The sequence below is a fragment of the Telopea speciosissima genome, chromosome 1 (assembly GCF_018873765.1).
Source record: "Telopea speciosissima isolate NSW1024214 ecotype Mountain lineage chromosome 1, Tspe_v1, whole genome shotgun sequence".
Classification (NCBI taxonomy): domain Eukaryota; kingdom Viridiplantae; phylum Streptophyta; class Magnoliopsida; order Proteales; family Proteaceae; genus Telopea; species Telopea speciosissima.
Window position 1 is genome coordinate 36,028,799 of NC_057916.1, and position 15,294 is coordinate 36,044,092.

Consider the following 15,294-nt stretch of genomic DNA (forward strand, 5'->3'; position numbering starts at 1 on the left):
GTTTTGATGATGTCAAATTCAAAAGGTAGGGTATTAAGGGTTTGATGGACAATTAGGGAATCAGGAAGATGAATGTTCAAGGCTTTGAGTTTGGTTTGGTAATCAACCATCCTAATAATGTAATCCCTAATGTCCCCAGAACCATCATATTCCATATTAAATAGTCCTTACAGAAGTGTTCCAATCTCAGCATTTACTGAAACTTTATATCTCTTGGAAATTGCATCTAGCAATTCCCTGGCAATACACTGGTCAGGCAGATCACTTTTTAGATGTTCCGGAATTGACCTCTTTATGGACAGTATACTGAGACGATTACTCTTTTGTCATGCAGAATGCACGGATTTTTCATCCTCAGTACTATCAGCAGTAAGGTCCATTGGCTTATCCATAATGATGGGCGTGTCCACATTTGCCATTTTCATGGCAAACATAATGTCCTCTTTCCACTTCTTAAAGTTTGACCCAGTAAGAATCTCAATAGTGACCATATTATTGTTGACGAAAAAGTAACTGAAAATTAAATAATGAACAATATAATAATCAGGATGATGCAAGTAAAACATAGCTTTAAAACCATATAAGTTAATATATGAGAATTTTCACACACATCATTGTGTAAACACATTTGGGCTGAATTTCCAACATGCAACTGTAAAAATCTCTATATACCAGTGCCCATGGGAATACAATTCAACTTTCAAAATCCACCACCTTTGGGTGTGCTGAATTTTAGGGTTGGCCTATTCACATGCATGTTGTATATGTAACCCCTTCAAGTATCAACACATGATCACCACCTTTGGGTGTATGACTACACATTAGAATTGAAGGACATTCCACAACTGTATGAGACCGGTGTTTCACAAATCCAACAAAGAAGGTCGCTTTGGCGACTGCATCCTATTGACCATGAAACCCTCTTTGGGATTTTACCAAAATACTTATATCCTTATTCAATTTGTGTAATTTATTATTTATGACAAGGGGCTTAAATGTCTTAAAATTTACACAAAACATGATAGTAATTCTATTAATTAAAATAGGTATCCCTGTGAATCAAAAAATCAGTTCGGTCCCCAATGGATCGAACCAACATATCGCAAAGAGAGTTTGCATCATTAGAGTACCAAAACAGAGGCAAATATGCACCACATATAACCAAAAGTATACCATATTGTAGATCTCGAAAAATAGGAATTTTGGTGGGTGGATCGCCGGCCGGCGGCGTGTGAACGCGCGCCCTCACGCGCCGCTGGCAGTAGTGGGTGATTTCACTCGCCATTTTAGTTTGAATTTCAAAAAAAAAAACAAAAAAAAAATGTCCTTTTGGGTTCTCTTCGATCAAAGCAACCGAACGTCAATAGGAAAACATTTGGAGGCTTCTGCTGCTGCAACTCCAATCTGTAATAATAAATTGCTGAAGCAGAATTAGGGCACACCCCAACCAGTCTCCTTTTCAATAAATCCCACCTCGTGGTGGGTTTTCCGACAACCCAGAAGACGATGTAGCACCATTTCCCATCTTGTAACATCTACACCAGGAAATCAAATGAAGAATTAGCGTAAGAAAACCCAAAAGGAAAATGCCCAGGAAAGAAAAGAAAAAAGATCGAAGGAGAAAAAGCATTAATCTACTCACTCCCCTTACCTCCTTTTCCGATATTCAACCCAAAGAAAAGCAATAAATGGCAGAGGTTGCAACCCAAGCCAGTCTTGTTTGGGCAGTTCACAGTGATGACACTGAGATCTCCTTCCTTCTCTGGCAATGTAATGATAACCAGGTCGTCGTACAGAATACCCATCCTTCTTCCTCTCTAATGTTCCAAAAAGAAAATTACAAATTTTCTCTTTCTTGCTCTTTCTTCTATTCCTGCTCAACTTTTCTTGCTTTGTTCTTCTTCTTCACTGAACAAAGCATCGAATTTTCAACGAAGGAAATAATAACATTATGTAATGGAATGCTGCGATTTTTGGGTATTTTTTCTTCTCCAACTATTATATTGCTTTTCTTAATCTATTTTTTCTATTTATTATTCTGCCAAATTTATTTGATGGGAGCTGGAATTATGTAGAATTCCATCTCGGATAGAATGGAAAGCAGTGGAGAAACTGAGGGATCGAGCTTTGAGAATGGAAAGTGAGCAGGTTTTTTCTGGACACTTGTTGATTTAAGGAAAATGAGTTTCAGTTTTTTTCAAACCCTAAACGATTTGGAGAAGATGAGAGCATTTTGATCAATCAAAATATAATTTTAACGTTTAACGTGTACAATTAACGAAGTGGATGTTTTTGTTAATTAATTTGGAAGCAGGGGAGGTATATGAAAATTTTCAAACCTCATAAGTAAAAGTGTAATTAAAAAAAACCTCGGGGAGATACAAGAAATTTTCCCTGAACTGAAAAATGGGAGACCCTAAAACATGAACAACCGAACAGGGAACATGATCACTGACCAAAAACGTCTTATAGATCGTATATTCTCTTCGACAGAGATCAGAACCCTTAAGTCCTAAAGCCATCCACTCCTCAAGCTATTGCCCTCTCATCCTCTGCTCGCTGCCCCGGCATCCTGGCATCACTGCCTTCTCCTGTCCTCTCTCCGTCCATCCCGAACAGTTGGCGAGCCTCTCTATCTCTCTGTTTGTGTCCTTCTCCTGTCCTCTCTCCGTCCATCCCGAACAGTTGGTGAGCCTCTCTATCTCTCTGTTTGTGTGTGTGTTTTAGTTGAAGTAAGTGGCGGTTGGGTTCTTTGCTTGGTTGGATATTTTCTTTTTTGGGTTGCATACCAGAGACACAGACACGCATAGAAACCGCAGTGAACTCTTGTAAGAGGGCTTCATCGTTTCTGGGTTTTAACTTCTTTATATTCATTTTCCAGTCTTGCTTCTGATTGTAATCTGGTGCTTGGATCAATCTATTTCTAATTAGTAATGGGTTGCTTGAATCAGTCTTTATAATGATCAAGACTAAGTAGCTTTGCTTTTCCAGTTCGTTACTGATTTTAACTTTGATTTTGCTGTATATAGATTCCCCCCCCCCCCCCTCCCCACACACAAACATGTAGCTGAATCTAATACGTTTAATGGTTATGCTAAACCCTAATCCAAAGTTACAAATGTTGGTGGCAAGATCCATAACGTTTAGACTCTAAAACAATGATGAATAACTCGTCCAGTATTGCTTTTGATTGTAATGCGGTGCTTGAATCAATCTGCATCTAATTAGCAATGTGTTGCTTGAATCAGTCTTTACAATGATCAGGACTAAGTAGCCTTGCTTTTCCAGTTGCCTAAATGAGTCCTTATACTGCTGTTGTTGTTCTCCTTTGTTTTTTTTTTTTTTTTTTTTTTTTGGGGGGGGGGGGGGTGTGGGGATGGTTATGTTATATGTACCAGTGATATTGATTTTAGTAGGTTGTTCAATCGCTTTAATTCCTTCTTTTCTTCTTCTTGGAGATCAAAATTCTCTAAATTTAGCCTGTCTTTAGCACAAATCAAGAGGGAGTTCCAGACTTAGGATTCCTCTTTGATTTGTTTTGTCATCTTTTTATTAAAATCATTATTTCAAGCATTCTGACTTGCCTTCCTTAATTGTAAATTTCGATTTCATATAGTATCTTGGAACTCTTGAAATGTCAGCCAATATACAACAACAACAAACTTAGCCTTATCCCAACTTAATGGGATTGGCCACATGGATCCAAACAAAACTAAGTATGGAAAACATAGTTAAAGAAAAAAGAGAGATGAGAGAAAGATGGGAAATAAATAGAAAAATGAAAAATAGTAAGAGGAAAGAGGCAAAGCCCAACCCGTCAGGAGAATCTCAGCTAAATGGGGTCTGCAACATATATCCTTGACCTCCAGTAGGCTCTGTTCGAGGTCATACTTGGAACAAGCCTTAGCCTATGCATGCCTTTCCTCACCACTTCTCCTATGGTCATTTTAGGTCTGCCCCCTAGCTCTTTTAGCTCCTTCAATCGGAGTCATATCACTCCTTCTTACTGGGGCATCACTAGGCCTCCATTGAATATGACCATACCATCTTAAACGACTCTCTCATAGTTTGTCATCGATCAGGGCTACTCCCAAGTCCGATCTAATATGTTTATTCCGTACTTTGTCCTTCCTTGTTTTTCCATACATCCATCTTAACATCCTCATCTTTGCTACACAAAGCTTATCAATATGACACTTCTTAACGGCCTAACTTTTTGCTCCATACATCATAGCCAGTCGAACAATAGTCTTATAGAATTTTCCTTTAAACTTTAAAGGAATACGCTGGTCACACCACACTCCGGACGCACCTCTCCACTTCATCCATCCCACTTTATTTCTCTATGAAACATCATCCTCTATGTTACCTTCTTTATTTATGATTGTTGTAATATGGGTACAAGGGTAGAACTGTCATAAGGGTATTGTGGTCTTGTACTCTATTCTGGAATGTTCCTCTATTCTATTATAAATAAAGCTGGTCTGTGTCACTTTGACACAAGTCATTCTCTCCCAATTCCCGAGATTTCATCATGGTATCCAGAGACAAGAAAAATTCTAGGGATTCGCATCATGCTTGAAACAGCCACCTCTCATATCGCCGCAGCACCACCACCACCACCGTAGCTCCACTACCACTTCCGGCCTCTCCCTCCCATCTCGCCTCTCTCCTTTTTTCCGTGAGACTACAGCCCCTCTTTCTCGCCTCCCTCTTCTCATTTTTCCCCCCTTCTCTTTTTCCGCCTCACTTCCCTCTTTCTGTCACACCAAACCAGCAGCCACAGGTTTTTTCCTGCTCTCCTTTTTCTGCCTCCCTTGGTGGTGAGTTTATCCTACCAAGGGCTTGCTACTTCAGCTGAATGAGATAAATCCCCTTCTTTCGTGGGATTTTTTTATGAGTTGCTTCGTTGAGTGAAGCCTTGGGAATAATTTTTTTTCTTTGAGGCAATGTCGGATGAAGAAAATTCTGCTATTTCTTCTGGACAAGGGGGAACCTCTATGCATCGTGAGAAGGATTTCCCTAGTTTCCAGACGAACTCTGTCAAATTGGACGACAATAATTACCTCATGTGGTTGAGGTCTGTTTCGCTTGTCGTTGGTTCCCATGGTTTGAAAGGCCATCTGACAGGTACCTCTATTAGTCCAAATGCTGCAAGGAAGGCTCAGGATAAATGGGATCTTGATGAGTGCCTGGTGATGTCGTTTCTACTTAGCTCTATTGATCCTGGGATTTCTCAGAGTTATCTTTTGTTGGAGACTGCTGCCGATGTCTAGAGTGTTGCCAAAGAATCCTATTCTAAGGTTGGTAATGCTGCCCAGTGCTACGAACTCCGTCAGAAGATACATAAGATGGAACAGAAGGATCTTACTCTTAGCCAATACTACAATGCCATGAGAGGTATCTGGCAAACCTTGGATTTCTACGGGAAGTTTACTGCTACGTGCCAGGCTGACACTATTGCTTTCCGTCAATGAGAAGAAAAGCTTCGGGTGTATGATTTTTTGGCCGGACTGAACATGGAATAAGATCCCATTCATGCCCATGTCTTGAATAGGGATCCCTTTCCAACTCTTGCCTAGGCATATGCTATTGCTGCCTCTGAAGAAAGCCGACGTGAGGCTATGGTCCACCATCCTACCGTAGAGCATGCTGCTCTCTATACAACTCCCTCTAAAGGAGCTTTGCCTCCCTCTACAACTTCTTTTACTGTTCAGAACCGTGGTCCTGTTGCCCCATCTGGGTGACCTCCTATCAAGTGTGACTACTGTGGCAAAAAGTGTCACACTAAGGATCGTTGTTGGAAGCTTCTTGGCCGTACACCTGAGTCCCATATGCATGGTCAGCCAAAATCTGGGGGAAGTGCTGCCCATCAGTCCGTTTTTGGGGATGATTATTCCAGTACCACTAGTACACCTCTCTCTACCGATGAGATGACCCACTTGCGGAGTTTGATGTCAAGGCTGGAATCTACTACCTCAGCACCTTCGGCAATGCTAGTGTTGCCTCTGCCACTACTGCTCCTTCCTTTGCCAGTCCTACAGGTATTTCATTTTGTGGTCAGAGCTCCTTTGTCAAATCCACTTATTGGATTATTGACTTTGGCGTTACTGATCACATGACAAGTTCTCCAAAGCATTTTTCCTAGTATTATCCATTAGCTGGTAATAATAAAGTTCAAGTTGCTAGTGGATCCTTTTCTCCTATATCTGGTAAGGGAGTTATAAATTGTTCACCTTCCATTTCTTTATCTTCTATTCTTCATGTCCCACATTTTTCTACTAACCTGTTATCCATTAGTAGCATTGCACGTGAGCTCAATTGTAATGTGACTTTCTTTCCTTCTCACTGTGTATTTTAGGACTTCGAAACGGGCAGTACAATTGCATGTGGTAAGATGGAAGGTGGCCTGTACCTGTTAGAGCAGCCCCCTACTGCACTATCTACCGTGGCTTCTCTCCCAGGATCTAGATCTAAAGCACTTGCAGATGTACATATGTGGCATCCTCGATTAGGACACCCATCGCTAAGAACTCTTACTAGCTTATTTCCTAGTTTTTCTAAAGATTGTAATTTGAACTATTTTCATTGTGATGCTTACGTTTTTGCCAAGCAAACCAGATCTACCTACCTAGTATCAAATAATCGGAGTTTAATTCCTTTTAGTTTAATTCATTCTGATGTATGAGGCCCTGTCCGTGTGGTTTCTTCTTCTGGTTTTCGATGGTTTGTGACTTTTATTGATTGTTTTAGTTGTACAACTTGGGTTTATTTATTGCACCAGAAAAGTGATGTTTTTCTATTTTTCAGCACTTTCATAACATGGTTTCAACACAGTTTGATGCTAAAATCAAAATCTTACAGTCTGATAATGGCACCGAATATTCGGTTAGGGCATTTCAGTCTTATTTTTCTGCCCATGGGATTGTTCACTAGACTTCTGTGTTGATACTCCACCTCAAAATGGAGTGGCAGAGAGGAAGAACCGACATCTCCTTGAAGTTGCTCGGTCTTTGATGTTTGCTATGAATGTCCCTGTTCGGTTTTGGGGAGATGCTGTCACCACGGCAGCCTTTCTATTAATAGGATGCCATCTCGTGTCCTAAATAATAAGAGCCCCATTGAGACTCTTCTAGGTAGTGTCACTTTGCCTGTTTCACCTAAGGTTTTTGGCTGTGTTGCTTTTGTCGGAATCATCATGTGCATGGAAAATTAGACCCCAGGGGTGTTTGGTGTATTTTTTTGGGATACTTAGCTACCCAAAAAGGTATAAATGTTACCATCCCTCTTCTCAAAATTTTTTTGTTTCCATAGATGTCATTTTTCTGGAAAATGTTCCCTTTTACCCTGTCCCTCTTCAGGGGGAGTCTGTTCACCAGGAAGAGGTCCTTCAAATTCCCATAGATCTACTTTGAGAAGAAGAGGATGTTCTTGAGGATGGGGTTACTAGTCAGGAACAACAATGTGAGATTTCTGTTCTGGGGGAGTCTCCTACTGTTTCTCAGCCAAATAATCAGCCAGGTAATGGAAAAAAGGTTCAGGGAGATAAGTCACTTCTGACATATGGCAGGAAGGAAAATTTCGACTAGAATAGGCCTACTACTATCTTTCCACTAAAATTGACTGTAGAGGTTCCAAGTTTTACTAACTCTGAACTCTCTGGTAAGCTTCTATCTGTTCCTCCTAATTATGATCCTACTCTTGACCTTCCTATTGCTACTAGGAAAGGTAAACGTAGTTGTACTCAGCATCAAATTTCAAATTTTGTTTCTTATGATTCATTATCTCCCACTTTTCAGACCTTTCTTGCTTCCATGTCTTCTGTGTCTCTTCCTAACTCTTGGCAGGAGACAGTGGCACACTTGGATTGGAAAGAAGCTATGAAGGAAGAGATGAGAGCCTTTGATAAAAATAACACGTGGGATTTTGTTCAGCTTCCATCGGGAAAGAGAGTTGTAGGGTGTAAATGGGTGTTTGCAGTTAAACATAAGGCTGATGGGAGCATTGAAGATATAAAGCGAGGCTGGTTGCTAGAGGCTTCACCCTAGACGTATGGAATTGACTATCAGGAGACATTTGCTCCAGTGGCCAAAATGAACACTGTGAGGGTTCTTCTGTCTTATGCAGTAAATCAAGGATGGAACTTATTTCAACTTGATGTAAAAAATGCATTTTTGCATGGTGAGTTGACTGAGGAGGTCTACATGGATATTCCACCAGGATTTGATTCTCCAAAGACTCAGGGAAAGGTGTGCAAGCTCAATCGAGCTCTTTATGGGTTGAAGCAATCTCCCCGGGCATGGTTTGGTAGGTTTCATAAAGCAATGATTTCCATTGGGTTCAATCAGAGCAATGCAGATCATACGCTATTTATTAGGAGGACTACCAAACATGTGACTATGTTGATTGTGTATGTTGATGATATAGTCATCACTGGGAGCTGCCAGGAGGAGATTGATTCTTTGAAGAAATTTCTGGGCACTGAGTTTGAAATCAAAGACTTGAGGATGCTTAGGTACGTCTTGGGTATTGAGGATGCCTACTCTAACAAAGGAATCTCATTATCTCAAAGAAAGTACACATTGGATCTATTGTCGGAGACAGGTATGTTGGGATATAAGCCAGCAGACACCCCTATTGAGCCTAATTGTCACCTTTGGTTAAAGGTAGGAGAACCTGTGAATAAGGAGCAGTACCAGCGACTGGCAGGACGTTTATTTACTTATCCCACACTTGTCCAGACATTGCCTTTACAGTAAGTCTGGTTAGCCAGTACATGCATGACCCTTATTCCACACACTTGGATGCTGTCTACAGAATTTTGTGGTATTTGAAAGCTGCTCCAGGAAAAAGATTTTCTATTTCTCCCTATGGTCACATGAAAATTGAAACATATATAGATGCAAACTGGGTTAGATCACCTGATGACAGGCGTTCTACTTCTGGCTACTGCACTTATGTTGGGGGGAACCTTATCACCTAGAGAAGCAAGAAGCAAACTGTTGTGGCTCGTTCTAGTGCCGAGGCCGAGTTTCGGGCTATGGCCCAGGGTATATGTGAGGCCCTTTGGCTCCAAGGTTTATTGCAAGATCTTGGAATTAAGGTTGAGATGCCTATGCGGTTGTACTCAGATAGCAAATCCGCAATCAACATAGCTCATAATCTTGTTCATCATAATCGAACAAAGCATGTGGAGATAGATCGTCACTTTATCAAGGAGAAACTTGATAGTGGTTAGATGTGTGTTACATTCGTTCCTTCAGATGATCAGCTTGCAGATGTTCTTACCAAAGGATTGAGTCCTAGGTTATTTGTTTCTATTGTTAACAAGTTGGGCATGATAGATATATATGCTCCAACTTAAGGGGAAGTGTTGTAATATGGGTACACAGGTAGAACTGTCATAGGGGTATTTTGGTCTTGTACTCTATTCTATTATAAATAAAGCTGGCCTGTGTCACTTTGACACAAGTCATTCTCTCCCAATTCCAGAGATTTCATCAATGATAGACCCCAGATATCTAAAATAGTCACTTTGCGGTATCTCTCTGTCCTCAATTCGCACCATATCAGTATCCGTCATAGTGTGACTAAAATTATACATTATATACTCCGTCTTCGTTTTACTAATCTTAAGGCCTCTTGTTTCTAAGGTTGATCTCTAAAGCTCTAACTTGCGTTAATCCCTTCTATTATTCATTGTTAAAATTATGTCAACTTTTAATGATTTTCTGAATTTCTACCCAAAAGAAAGAAAATGATGATTTTGAACTCCTGAAAAGTTAAACTGTGCTTGATATTTTGCTATGTGTTACATGCGCAGATCTTGGTGGAGAGAAAATAGAAGAGATAAAGAAAAAATAGGGATTTTGGCTTTATCGACGAAGTCGGGCGTCTTGACGCAATTGGGAGGCCGCCAATCCTCTCTCAAGATAAACTCAAGAATTAATTTAGAATTTTCCAGTCTATCTTCTATTTCATATTAGCCTCTTAAATAGGCAAAGCCGAACAAGTAGTTATAACTCCCTAACTCGACCACATACATCTCTATCTCACATACAACTTCAATAACTCCCTTAAATAACTACAGCAAATAATCACAACTCCACGCCACATATATTCTCAATAACTCCCCTAATTAATTGCCTAAATAACTAGAATAATGTATGTAACACTATGTCAAAACCCAAAGAAAGAAAAATGAGATAATTCTGAACTCTTGAAAAAATAAACTGTGCTCAATATTTTGCTATGCATCACTGCATTGAAACTGCAAGCCATGGCTGCAAGGATGCCTGAATTTAGGAGAAGGGTTGGTGCACCACTGTGGGTGTAATGACAGAATAGCATGAGGTTCCCTTTCTCCTATTTATCTTCCCCATTTCCATTGGTCTTCATTGAGATTGAGGCAGTACAAAGTTCAGTCATGAATTACAGACCTGTAGTGTGATGTTTGGTGGGTGGTGAAAGTGTGTTGAAGGTGAAAATGAATTTACGATAGTTTTTTTCCTTGATTGTATTGCTGCAATAGGTCTCAATTTCTTAACATGGGAAGAAAAGGTTAATCTATTTTGGGTAAATTACACGTCACCCCCTGGTTTAGACCCCAATATGACAAATTAGTCCCTACCGTTTGTTTTATGCTGTTAAGTGATGATGTCAGCCAGTTAAATAAATTTAAATCCCTAAACTACCCTTGACCAATGTTGAAGATGAAGGAACGGTAGTATTGTAAATCTAATTCTAATGTTTTAGTACAAGGCTAAAATAGTCCTTTTGCACCAATAACTAATAGCAAACTAACACCGTTATTGTAGAGGGGGTGATTTGAGTTTTTTCAAAAACCAGGGGGTGATCTGAGTTTCGTTTGAAAACCAGGGGGTGATGTGTAATTTACCCATCTATTTTTATTGACTGTATGGCATCAAAATTTCTTGGAAGGGTCGCATCTCTTTCGGGACTCTGGTATTTCAATGCATTACTAACTGGTTTTGTATGATAACTGAAACAAAAGATGGTTATTTGATACTTGAAAGAAATTTCCATGTATATTTTTGGCATGCTGAAAAATGGATGCATGCTAGCACATGCTCTTCGAGTGATTGCCTCCCTCTCTCCTCTTCTGGTTAGAGCAGGTAGCTTGTTGGCTTCTATCTGACATTGGATTTTTTTTTCTTTGTTTTCCATGGAGATTTCTGACTATTAGTTGGTTTCTATTATGTTAATATGTTATACCATCTTTTGCTGGGTGCCTGAACATGTAATAGATTCAGGCGACACATTAATGTACTTAAATGTTATTGTTTAAATACCGGATGTTAGCTGCAAATAGGTGACTGGTGTACAGACAGAAATAGTAACTTTTTCTCTATAAGATGCAGTGACTGGATGTGTACAATCTTTTAAGTTTCTTGATCTACAAATAATATCATCCTTGAATAAATGGATTGTGAAATTCCCCTGATATGATGTAGTGTGTTTTTTTTAATGGTAAAATGGTATAACTATTGTATTTTCTCCTTTTGGTCTCATTCCCTAAGGTTGACAGTCATGTTGAACAAAGCTGAAGGCGATGGTAAAGAACCAATGAATGAGCAGGCAATTGCCAACATATATGGCACCATGAGGTCTGAAATCAACCAACTTCACTCGAAAATTACAGAATTGGAGATGGAAGTGAGTGAGCACTCCTTGGTGATTGGAGCCATACAGCCACTTGATCCATCCAGGCGATGCTACCGCATGATTGGAGGTGTGCTAGTGGAGAGAACCATCAAGGAGGTCCTCCCAGCAGTCCAGCGTAACAAAGAGGGTCTTGAGGAAGTGATTTCTCGGATGAATGAAGCCTTGGAAAAGAAGAAAAAAGAGATTTCTGAATTTGAGGCAAAATATAAAATCAGGATAAGAAAATCGGATGGTGAGGTGAAGGATGATGGAGGCCGGAAGGAAGGTTCTGCTCAAGGAGTTCTTGTGGGTCCTGCAGGTGCTAAGAATGAATGATCAATTTCCTGAGCTTTTCATTTAACGAATTATATTTTATGTTTTGTTGAAATGAAATTTGGGTTCAATAGTCTTCTCTTGCCCTGTTATGACGTCTTTGGTGTTCATGTTGAATCTATATAAACTATTATCTTTGTAGTGAATACTATCATCTATGTAGTGAATGCAACTATATCATTGACCAAGCACTGTAAAAAAATATTGATTGGTATCTATGCATCCTTCAGTGGACATCTATGAAACAACTTTTGGGGGCCTTGCTTTACTTTTTTCATTTAGTATGCATGTTGCACTGATTAGGCTGTTCTGGCTGCTCTATGGAACTAAATTTCTTACAGGGCTCACAATGTGAGCCGTGCCCTTAATAAATAGTTGGAGCCTTAACAGAGATGGCTTCAGGAACATGCTCAAGTTGTGCATTGACAGCTGAAACTTAATTCTAAGTTTATATATTTATATTGGCTTGCCCTTGTTGGATTCTAATGCATGGAGGCAGGCCTTGGGTGTCTGGTCTCAGATGGCTGGGCCATGAAAGGCTTCCTCTTCTCATCAGGCATGTCAGCCTCAACCATCATCATGTTTTTTTGGAGAACACTAAGTGCAGAAGTGTTAGAGATATAGGGGCCAGAATACCGTAGGGGTATTCTGGTCCTTTCCTCCTTTTAATTTGTTATTTATTCTTTTACTCTCTTTCCTTTGTTTATACTTATGTAAGCTATATAGGGGCATAAGTGTCTTATGTAAAGCTCTTTTATTAGTATAAATAAAGGCTTAGGGAATCAATATGATTCACTTAAGCATTAAACCATTCTATTTCTTAACATGGCATCAGAGCAACGATACTTCTGATTTTTTTTCAAAAACCCCACCCTCCCATCGTGGTCTCTTCCCTTTTCCTTCTCTCTCGATTTTTTTTTCCCCCCTTCTCCTTGCTTCTTCTCCTTCTCTAAGGGCAGCACTACAGAGGTGATCACATGATCTAGTGGCTGCCCCTTCCCACCTCTTTTATTCCTTTGTTTCATGACCTAAACCTTTTCTCTCGATGGCTGCTGGTTCCCTATTGCGCTGATTAGAGTTTCCTCCTTTTTTTGGAAGATCAGTCCTCGATTTATTGGGACTGCTTCTCCTTCTTTTGGAAACACTCCTGCGACATTGGATTGCTCCTATCGAGACTACAACAGGTCTTCTTTTTTTGTTCGATGGCTGCTGCTGGTTCTTTCCTGCGGCAATTGAAGTTTCCAGATTTTTTTTGAAGATCAGGCCTTGTGCTTTATTGGGACTGTTTCTCCCTATATTGGAGACCCTTCTGCGACATTGGACTGCTACTATCGAGACTCCAACAGCAACTGAAGACCATATCTCCCAATCAAGACCTACTTTCAGGTTTTTTCTTCAAAAAATCCCTGAATATTCTCGGTTTTTGGGATTGGACTGCTTGCAGCTCCTGCTTCTTTTGGATAATTTTATTCTTCATCCAAGGCATTCTCTACAGTATATTGGACAGCGTGGATAAGCCTTCTTCAACAATTTTTTTTTGAATTTCCCTGCCCCATCGATCTCTGTTTTTTGGGTTTTCTTCCATAACCTTAAAACACTTGATATTGGGGAGGGCTCCTATTTTGCTGCTGGACAGATCTCTTCTTCACTATGGGTGACTACACAGATATTTCGACTGCTACATCTGATCAGGTTAGCCATGACAAATTTGATTTCCGTGATCTCCATCCTAACCCTATCAAGTTAGACGGTAGTAATTATCTTCTATGGTCTCGATCAGCCTCGTTTGCTATTGCTGGACGTGGCCTCACTGGTTATATTGATGGGACTATCCCTATGCCGACTGCCCCTGGTACTGCCAAGACTCGATGGCTAGCCAACAATGGTCTTCTTATGTCATATTTTGTTGGTTCTATGAATTCAGATCTAGCCCAGGGATTTCTTCTACTTGATACCGCGTCTCAGATTTGGGCAGCTTGTAAAGAGACATATGGGCAGCTTGGTAATGATGCTCAGGTGTATGAGCTTCGCAAAAAGGTCCTTCATACTACTCAAGGGGACCTCACGGTGTCTAAATATTATGCCTCTCTCCGCAGCCTCTGGCAGCAATTGGACCATTTTTCAGATTATCACCCTGATACAGCTACCAACATCGCTGCCTATAAGAAGCATGTTGACAAGATTAGGGTGTATGATTTTTTGGCAAGGTTGAATGTTGAATATGACCAGATTCGTGTTCAAGTGTTGGGCCATTCCCCTTTTCCCACACTTGAACAATCCTATGCCCTGGTCTCTTCAGAAGAAAACCGCAGGTCTGCTATGTTACATCCTCCTGTTTCGGACAAATCGGCTCTCCAGACTGCTGCCCCTCTTGGGCCTTTATCTGTTGGTAGTTCTCCTTCAGGTCCTATTACCTGTGACCACTATCATAAGCCTTATCATTACCAAAGACAAGTGCTGGCAGCTTCATGGGAAACCGGCTGACTTTGAAGCCAAGCGGGCTGCCAAGAAAAAGCCTAAAAGCAAGGCAAATCAATCTGAATCTGTTGATACAACCCCGGCTACAGCCATTGGTCTATCCAAGGACGATTTACAAGCTTTCCTGGGTATACTAAGGTCTTCCGCTGCCGCTGCCAATTCCTCAGCTCCTTCAGATTCATATTTTGCCTGGTCAGGTATCCCTTTTGGTGGTCATTGTGCTTCTGTAGCTTCACATCCCTGGATCATTGATTCCGGGGCTACAGATCACATGACTGGTACTTCTAGCGTATTTTATAGATATTCTCCCGCTTCTGGGAAAGACAAGGTCAAGGTGGCTGATGGTTCCCTTTCTTCCATCTCTGAAAAAGGAATCATCAACTGTACTTCCAACCTCCCTTTGTCTTCTAGTTTACATATACCTAATTTTACTACAAACCTCCTTTCTATTAGTAGTATTACTCGTGATCTTCACTGCAAGGTAACCTTTTATCCTTCCCATTGTGTTTTTCAGGATCTGACGTCTGGGAAGACGATTGGATTGGGTAAAGTTCACGGTGGGCTGTATCTGCTTGATGATGGTCATCTTCCTTCATCGCTGCCTTCTCCACTCCAGCAGAACTCCTTGGTCTCTTCTGAATTTTACCAATGGCACTCTAGATTAGGTCACCCTCCATAGGAATTTTAGCGCATTTATTTCCATCTTTGGTTACCAAATGTAATAAGGATGATTTTTTTTGTGAGGCTTGTGTTCTGGCCAAACAGACACGTGCAACTTTTTCTTTATCTAATAAAAAGAGTTCTTCTTGTTTTCATTTG

The 15,294-nt window shown here is 40.4% G+C and overlaps 1 protein-coding gene across 1 annotated transcript; it reads left to right on the forward strand.

The window, feature by feature from the left end:
- Positions 1 to 2,666: 2,666 nt before the first annotated feature.
- LOC122651721 (probable prefoldin subunit 2) lies at positions 2,667 to 12,229 on the forward strand. The gene is made up of 2 exons (XM_043845227.1): positions 2,667 to 2,688; positions 11,541 to 12,229. The coding sequence occupies exon 2, from the start codon at positions 11,551 to 11,553 to the stop codon at positions 11,998 to 12,000; it is 450 nt and encodes a 149-aa protein (XP_043701162.1). The 5' UTR covers positions 2,667 to 2,688; positions 11,541 to 11,550; the 3' UTR covers positions 12,001 to 12,229.
- The last annotated feature ends 3,065 nt before the right edge of the window (positions 12,230 to 15,294 follow it).

Bases quoted from the DNA above. Each gene is read 5' to 3' on its own strand.
- LOC122651721 (XM_043845227.1), top strand. From the start codon at position 11,551: ATGTTGAACAAAGCTGAAGGCGATGGTAAAGAACCAATGAATGAGCAG.